General features: G+C 45.9%; 1 protein-coding gene across 2 annotated transcripts; it reads left to right on the forward strand.

Moving 5' to 3' along the window:
* Positions 1 to 4,332: 4,332 nt before the first annotated feature.
* Positions 4,333 to 8,090, forward strand: TWIST1 (twist family bHLH transcription factor 1). 2 transcript variants are annotated; one of them, XM_070470374.1, is made up of 2 exons: positions 4,333 to 5,308; positions 8,034 to 8,090. In XM_070470374.1, exon 1 carries the CDS (start codon positions 4,664 to 4,666, stop codon positions 5,264 to 5,266), a length of 603 nt encoding a protein of 200 aa, XP_070326475.1. In that variant the 5' UTR covers positions 4,333 to 4,663; the 3' UTR covers positions 5,267 to 5,308; positions 8,034 to 8,090. The 2 variants fall into 2 exon arrangements, with proteins under 2 accessions (XP_070326475.1, XP_070326472.1); XM_070470371.1 differs by lacking the exon at positions 8,034 to 8,090 and adding an exon at positions 5,833 to 6,529.
* The last annotated feature ends 748 nt before the right edge of the window (positions 8,091 to 8,838 follow it).

The raw sequence follows: 8,838 nt of genomic DNA on the forward strand, positions 1-8,838 counted from the left end.
AGAGATAAAAATGATTATGATGTAGGAAAATTGTGGCCATGATAAAAGCCGCTATGGATAACTGTGTATTTCTTACGTTATTTCTTCAGTCATTCCAGCAACTCTGAAATAAGTGAGAGCATATTTCAACCAGTTTTAGTGGCAGCAAAGCTGGGACATAAACTTTCTAGCATGCAAACCCAATAAAGTAATAAAAGGGATGAGAGGAGACTCCTCAAGATTCTATACTTTTCCACACAGATTTGTCTCTCCCTACAAGTCTGTTGCACTATGTCTCCTAATCCTATCCTAATTTTCAGTGCAGAATGTCGGATATATTAAAGATTAATATTTATTGAAAATTTGATTCGCTCATTTGAGGTGCTGTTGGGAACTCCATTTCTTGTGCCTTGTACTTTTCCATTTTATTTCTGGATTGGAAGCTTCAAATTTCATAATTTTTTATCCTATTCTTAAAGAAGATCAAGAAAGACAAAGGTAGAATCAGTTAAATTCATGAATTAAACTACCATTAAAAGAGAAAGAGAATGACCTCTTTAGGGGAAGGTAAAACATCCTGAAAGCTACCAGTGTCAATGAAAAAGAATCTGCTTTCACACAGTTATCCAGGTCACTTATGCTGACACAGACCCTTATATTTCACTTTGATAACATTCCCTCACTTAAACAGTGAAGTAGGTAATCTCAATCCCTGTGAAGTGTTCAAAACAAGATGAAATCTAACGTGTACATTCTCATCTGAGATGTACTCAAATGCAGCCTTTTCCAATCTGCGCCCCCTTCTGTGTGAATATTTCCGTGCTTCATTCATGCAATCCAGAGAAATTATTTCACAGAACTCTTAAGCCAACAAACAGGTGGTAGGTCATCCAAAACCTGAGGGGAAGGAGTAGGAACATACTCAAGTGCTCACCTTTTGTGCAAATCCCAACTTCAAACTGTGCCAGCTTGCTAATGTTATGGTGTATGCATGTTTCTTTTCCTTCTCTGAAAGTATTTATACAGGTTGCTAGGAGAATGCCAGTGCGGATTCAAATTTGAAGAATACAGATACATATATACTTTTTGGATATGCTGAGCATGAGATTTGTAACTCTATTACTTCTAACAGTGTTCTTTTTTCACATTTTAACAGTACACATTCCTCAGGAAGGACTGTGAACATGCCAAGTTTGCAGTTTGAAAACAAAGCTCATTTTGAATTATCCGATTGCAAAAGAAAAACTTTTCTGTTTTCAGTTAATTTTTTTAGGGCATTTATTTTAGAAGTAGATTAAATGATTTAATTCCAGTGCATTCAGAATTCCCAAAGAAGGTAGTCTTCCACTGACATCCTTTAAGTCAGGCTGAGTCCAGCCCCAAAGGGAAATTCCTAGACCATTTTTAAAGAGCCTGAAATTGGGATTTTAGAACTACCTAAGTTTTCACATGGTAAACCAAATATTGTGGAAGTCATCATTATTGTTGCATATACAAAATATCCAGAATTATATTCAACTCTTAAGGACATAAAAAGAGAGTTTGCCTTTATTCTTGCCCCAGCAAGTGTGGATAAGAAATTTGTTACATATATGTTAAGTGGAATACAGATGGGACAATGGGCCAGGAAAGATTGCAGTTTGCAAAGTAGGAGCATCAAGCCTCAGACATTTTGAAAGGTAATTCATTAGTCAAGCTACAACCTTCTGTTTAAAAACTAACTTTTAAATACTCAAGAACTTTTATCCTCATTTTTCACTCCTTTGAAGAGTAGGAGAGAATTTTTATTTCCCCCCAGAACTAAAGTCATTCAATGTGACTTGGTCAAGAAGACTCCGTGCCTGGGATAGTTCTGGTTTACTTCATTCATGTTAAACACTATTTTAAGCATTCTGGTATCCATAGCATGGCCTCACTCCTGGGGATCTCTGTAGGCAGTGGCTAGGAGCTCTTTATCTCCAGAAGTTGAGTGCCCAGAGAAGGGCTGGGCTCATTTAAAACGGAACTAGTCTTAGAGATTGATGATTTTGCAAGTCGGGCCAGCTAATGCTGCGCTGTTGGGGACTCTGTTTCTCCCTAGGCTTCTCAGCCCCATTTTCATCCCAGTACCCACCCCACCCCTCCAACTCCCCTCGGGCAGGTAAGGTTTCCTTTACCTTGCCCACACTTTCCTGTCTTGCTTACCCATAGCCACAAAGGAAAGAGTCCAATTATTTGATCTCTTTATTTTCGAGTATTCAGCTGAAAGGGGGAAAAAATAACATTTGAAAAAACAACAACAACCCACAGACATAGGTAACGTTCAAATAAGAACTGCGGAATGCTCAGAGATCAAAAGTTAAGAAAACAATTTCTGCCTATTCTCTAACTGCTCCAAGAAATCATATCCTGTATGCAGAAGATGCACTCACAGGAGTGACTTATCTGAATGTGCTTTAAGAAGACCCGGCTGTAAACTATTAAGTGGAGGTCAAGTAGAATCTGATTTTCAGACAGGCATTCATTTTAAAATATGTCAGCGACCCGAGAAGCAGGCGTGTTGGCACGCTGTGGTCATTGTCTATGAATATTTGTAAAAAAATAGTGATAGACGAACCCTGCGGGTCGCCCCTCCCAGGAAAGCTTAGTCTCCTTTGCCCTTCGCGGAATGGATCCTTCTCTTCTCGCCCTCACTTCCCCTAGGAGGCTGAACCCTTCAACCGGCCCCCGGCGCTCCAGACCCCAGGGTTTCTGGGACCGGACTCTGCAGCCGCGAACCTCAGCGGGCTGCAGCCACGTGGCCTGCCCGCGCCTCGCCTGGGCTCCCGCCTGCTCCTCCGGACACTGTGGGCCGAGACCCTCCGTCTGGCCCAGAAAAGGAAGCTTCTCTGAGTTAATTCGCTGCTTAGAGTCCAGACGATGGACAGGATGAGCAGACCTCGGCCTGCGCAGGGAACCAGAACACAGGGCACCCAACTTCCGCACTCCCAAATGTGCCCCGAAAAACAATTACTGTTTTGACTTCTGGTTTGCTTTACAACTTAAAGAATGAACATACAACGGTTATTCTCTCCCGACTTGTTAAAAAAAAAAAAAAGCCTAGCATCGCAAAAATGGGCTTCTCTTTCACAGCAGCATCCTTTCCTTTCCAGCTCACGAACTTTTGTTGCTTCCGACTTGCCAGAATCTACATGAACACCTTCTTCTGGGCCTCTTCATTGTGACTTATTAAATAGAAACGCTTAAAATGTAAAAGTGTCCAAATAATTGCGCTGCGTTTGTGGCACGCGCAACAGAATTGCTTACTGAACCTCCCAGGGGTGGAGAGTGAGGGTGGGGAAGGGGGCCCTCGCAGCCCTCAGCCCCGCGTGTCCAGGCAGTGTCGAGCCCCATCTCACTGTCTCAGACGACATTGACAGTCATAATGCAGGGCTTTATCTGGGAAGGGGATGAGGATGAAGTGGCCACAGGCACTCCACCTTGGACTAGCAGCACAGGCAATCAGGGCCTTGGCGAAGACACTGCGCTGCCCACCTCCGGCCCTGCTGCCTTCTCCAAGAACAGGGCTGCCTTCTTCGGGGGAATGAACTTCTGCCTTTTTCTAGCACCTTCGGAGGTGTAGTCCTTTGGGTGCTGGGAAACGTCAGATTGGGTCACTGTGGAGGGAAAAGAAACGCCCGGCTTGCTTCTCGAGGAAGGATGAGAGAACAGGCCGAGGAGCAGATCTACAGTCCCTGGCGCGGCCACGTCTTCAGAAACGCCCACGACCTCAGGACCAGCCACGGTGGTTTGGCCCTTGGGACTCCAGGGCCTCGTCTACCTGACCATCGGGTGGGCTCCGCCGTCGCAGGTATTCTTGCCAGTACCCCCGCCCCAGCGACCCCAAACCGCTCCACGGACCTAAAGGGTACTGGGGCGAGCTGAGACTTCCACCCACTGTGTAGAAGCCGGCGTCGCCGCTGCCGTCACAGGCGCTCCAGGAGGGACCGACAAGGCGGCGGGTACGGTCCCCTCCGGTCGCTTCCCCGGGCTGCGCTCGGGTGCGGGGGTGCGGCCGGCGCGCTCCGGCGCGGAAGGAAATCGCCCCGCGCCCGCGGGCGGAGGGCGGCGGGGAAGAAAGGGGGAGGGCAGCAAGGAGGCGGGCAGAGGGGCCGGCCGCCTGGGCCAGGTCGTTTTTGAATGGTTTGGGAGGACGAATTGTTAGACCCCGAGGAAGGGGGGTGGGGACGAGAAAGGGGGGCTGGAAAGCGGAAACTTTCCTATAAAACTTCGAAAAGTCCCTCCTCCCCACGTCAGGCCAATGACACTGCTGCCCCCAAACTTTCCGCTTGCACGGGAGGTATAAGAGCCTCCAAGTCTCCAGCTTTCGCCCAGCTCCCAGACACCTCGCGGGCTCGCCGACACCGGCTTCGTTTCCAGGAGGCCGAGCGGGGTGTGCGTGCGGCCGTTGGGCGCCTTCTTTTTGGACCTCGGGGCCATCCACACCGTCCCCTCCCCCTCCCGCCTCCCTCCCCGCCTCCCCCGCGCGCCCTCCCCGCGGAGATCCTCCCTGTCCCTCCTCCCGCTCCCTCCTCCGCGGGCCGCACCGCCCGGGCCGGCGCCGCGCGCGGGGGAAGCTGGCGGGCTGAGGCGCCCCGCTCTCCTCGTCTTCCCCGGGCCGCCCTTCTGCCCCGGGCCCGCGAGGCCGCACGTCGCCGCCCAAGAGATGATGCAGGACGTGTCCAGCTCGCCAGTCTCGCCGGCAGACGACAGCCTGAGCAACAGCGAGGAAGAGCCAGACCGGCAGCAGCCCCCGAGCGGCAAGCGCGGGGGGCGCAAGCGGCGCAGCAGCCGGCGCAGCGCGGGGGGCGGCGCGGGGCCCGGCGGGGCCGCGGGCGGGGGCGTCGGAGGCGGCGAGGAGCCTGGCAGCCCGGCCCAAGGCAAGCGCGGCAAGAAGTCTGCGGGCTGCGGCGGCGGCGGCGCGGGCGGCGGCGGCAGCAGCAGCGGCGGCGGGAGTCCGCAGTCCTACGAGGAGCTGCAGACGCAGCGGGTCATGGCCAATGTGCGGGAGCGCCAGCGCACGCAGTCACTGAACGAGGCGTTTGCCGCGCTGCGGAAGATCATCCCCACGCTGCCCTCCGACAAGCTGAGCAAGATCCAGACCCTCAAGTTGGCGGCCAGGTACATCGACTTCCTCTACCAGGTCCTACAGAGCGACGAGCTGGACTCCAAGATGGCAAGCTGCAGCTATGTGGCCCACGAGCGACTCAGCTACGCCTTCTCGGTCTGGAGGATGGAGGGGGCCTGGTCCATGTCCGCGTCCCACTAGCAGGCGGAGCTCCCCACCCCCTCGGCAGGGCCGGAGACCTAGGTAAGGACCCGGCGCCTCTGCGCCCCTTCGCCTCTCAGGTGGCAGACGGAAGGCTGGGGTGCGGCTCCCGATCCACCTGGCCTTCCTCCCCGTCTCCCACTCCCCTCTCCGCTTTCACACCTAACCTGGCACCGCCACCTCATCCCCCCGCGGGTTCCTGGAAGGGAGCTCAGTCCCCGCTAGGGAGAGGAGGATGCGCCCTGCTGAGGGGTGTGCGTGTGCGTGAGTGTGCGTGACAGGAGTGAAGACCGAAAAAGATTCGAGGGTCACGGGTAAGGACAGCCTTGCCAGCGCCTCTCTTTCTTTTGGCGTTAAGTTTTCGTTCTCCTTAAAACAAATGTTTCCAAATTCCACCTCCTCCTTCTTTCCGCCCACCCACTTCCTCTTGCCCTTGGGCTGAAATCCTTCCAGGTTGTTCAGCGCAATTTCTCCGTGGTGGTGATAAGAACAGTGCTCACTAGTTGTACAAAACAGCCACAGAGACCTAAACAATAACCAACTTTCCCCCCTCTGGGTTTTTGCAGATGTCATTGTTTCCAGAGAAGGAGAAAATGGACAGTCTAGAGACTCTGGAGCTGGATAACTAAAAATAAATATATATGCCAAACATTTTCTTGGAAATTAGAAGAGCAGAACCCAAATTCAAAGAAACAGGGCGTGGGGCGCACTTTTAAAAGAGAAAGCGAGACAGGCCCGTGGACAGTGATTCCCAGACGGGCAGCGGCACCATCCTCACACCTCTGCATTCTGATAGAAGTTTGAACAGTTGTTTGTGTTCCTCCTCTTTTTTGTTGTTTTTTTTTGTTTTGTTTTGTTTTGTTTGACGAAGAATGTTTTTATTTTTATTTTTTCATGCATGCATTCTCAAGAGGTCGTGCCAATCAGCCACTGAAAGGAAAGGCATCATTATGGACTTTCTCCATTTTAAAATGGTAAAGATCAGAGGAATTTTAAGAACACCTTTAGAAATAAAAATACTGGGATCAAACTGACTCACAAAATCACAGTCAGTTAATTCCTTTTTTCATTCTTCCTCTGAGGGAAAAAAAAACTTAAAATAACAAAAAACAACATTCTATTTATTTATTGATGACCCATGGTAAAATGCAAATAGATCCGGTGTCTAAATGCATTCATATTTTTATGATTGTTTTGTAAATATCTTTGTACATTATTTTTCTGCAATAAATAAATATGATTGAAAATTGTAAGAACCTTAAAGTTTGGTCTATATTTTTAAAGGATTAAGTTGGCAGTAAATACCTGCTTGTTTAACTCTGGAGACACCCAGGAGGGTGAGAGGGCATTAATATAAACAAAGCAGTGAAAACCTCAAACTAGTTATTGACAGGTAGGGGCATGTTATGTAGAAAGACAGCTTTATCATTATTCCCATTTGGTGTTCAGTGAACTTAGCATCTCTCCTTCATCTCTTATCAGGTCCCCAGACAGCAAAAACTTAATAGTTATTCACCTCTCTTGCTTATATTTTGAGAATCCAGTTGTAAAACAGTTAAGCAAATAAGCAGTATAAGTCAGCACTATTTTCTCTTGTTACTGTGTGTTTTTGTCATGCTCTCCACACTTTATGAGGATTTTTAAGTAATAAGTTTATTTCAATGAAAGCATGCATAAAGTGTTATCAAAATTACCTATCTATAGATAGATGTGTATACACACATGTAAATGAATACAAATGTATAGAAAATAAAGTTTAATTCCACATGAAAGAGAATTCCACTTATAATTTGCTTAACTTTCTCTCACGAATGAGAATGACATTTAATGTCATTTGCTAAAACAAAAAGTCAAAGTTAATATTTTCCCATATTGATATCCATTTGGAAAGCAGGCTCCTTATAAGCTGCTCCATACAGCTACACAGAAAACAAAGAATCTGAATTTTCAGTATCTTCAGTAATTATTGGAACAGTTGCAATTTTAAATGCTATAGCTGTTCATTTTCTAGTCAGTTCACTAGCAAATATATTTTGTAAAATTTATCCACAGAATTTTTCCCTGGTTACTTATGTATACAAAATCTGATTTAGTTAAGTAAAAGTGTAACATGGGCAAATAGTACATGACTTTTTAATTTCATTCTAGTTATTTCTGGGCCAGAAAAATACTAGCTTTTATAATGAATACCATTGGAAATAGTGAGTTTGTATCACTAACTTATTCAGTTATATCCAGCTTATTGCCTTCAAGTATAATTAGGGATGTATTCAAACTGGAAAATAATTTTGCTGCCTAATTCAAATAATGACTACAGCAAATAAATGTGTGACTCAAAATAGTGTTTGCTCAGCTCTGGTTGAGGTTATTATATTACCTGAAGGTTTCCCCTCTTTTTCACACATCATCATAGAATGCTGACATAACAATATTGTAAATTTATTATTGTAAGTATTTCAGACCATGTTTTGCAATAAGGAACCTGTAGAATTTACTCATACCAAAAGATTAGTGAAACCTTCAGGAAATGCTTTTTTAGATTTTTATAGTTCTTTACAAAATAACAGGACAGAAACATTATTTGTGGAGTGTATGTGTGTGTGTGTATGTGTGTGTAGAACAGAAATGTAAAGAAGGATGCCCTAGAAAATGAGGGAGGGCATCTAGAAGGTGATTTTCTCTTCTGTGTCATCGAACCACCTCCATTTTCTAAATTGTTCATGGAGGAATCTTGTTACTAGCTTGGTCTGACTATTTGATATTTCAGATTTCTTGACGTACATCAGAATGGAGCTGACCATCCAGGCCGAGAAGGTAATTCCGATCTTATTTCTGATGATGTAGAAACTAAAAGTTTCAAAAAAGGTAGCCTTCCATTTGCCTTTTTTCTTTTTTTCTTGTGTGTGTGTGAGAGAGTTCTCAACTTGGGAGAAAAGCAAATGTCACATTTATGTTGAGTAATACTAAATACTAAACTGAAGCTAATATTTTTCCTGACATTTTCAGATGAATGAAAGAAATGTGAATAGTTTTGCTTTGAGTGAGAAGAATTCACAGTGGAAAATATTAACTATAAGAATCTAGTTTTCAGCTTGCCAGACTATTTTCTGTATACCCAACTTCCCCCATCCCTTACACACCACAACACCAATTCTGCTTCAGAACAGAAATGAAGCACTGTGTTTCTATCAGTGTTTCCTATTTTCATCTCATCTCATGTTTATTACCTATTCTTATTTAAAAGGCATTTAGGATGAATTACCTGTTTCAGAAGTGAGAATTTAATGTGGTATCTGGACCCAGGAGTCTTTCTCTTTAGCCAGAATGTATCAGTGAAGCGAAAGTATTGTATTAAATTGTCTTGGATGAATTCTAAATAACTGACTAAGAACGTTTCCTCTGCTGTGCACATGATCTTTTAATCATGGTTTTAATTTCATTGGATTGATAGGCTTCAATCATAAGAAAGCAGTACACTTGTGTTCCCATTACACACATTTCCCCTTTATGCACACGCTTGTTAACAAACACATGCACAAAAGATAATTTATGCACAGTTGCAGGTACCCTCC

Source organism: Odocoileus virginianus, chromosome 1, assembly GCF_023699985.2.
Source record: "Odocoileus virginianus isolate 20LAN1187 ecotype Illinois chromosome 1, Ovbor_1.2, whole genome shotgun sequence".
NCBI lineage: Eukaryota > Metazoa > Chordata > Mammalia > Artiodactyla > Cervidae > Odocoileus > Odocoileus virginianus.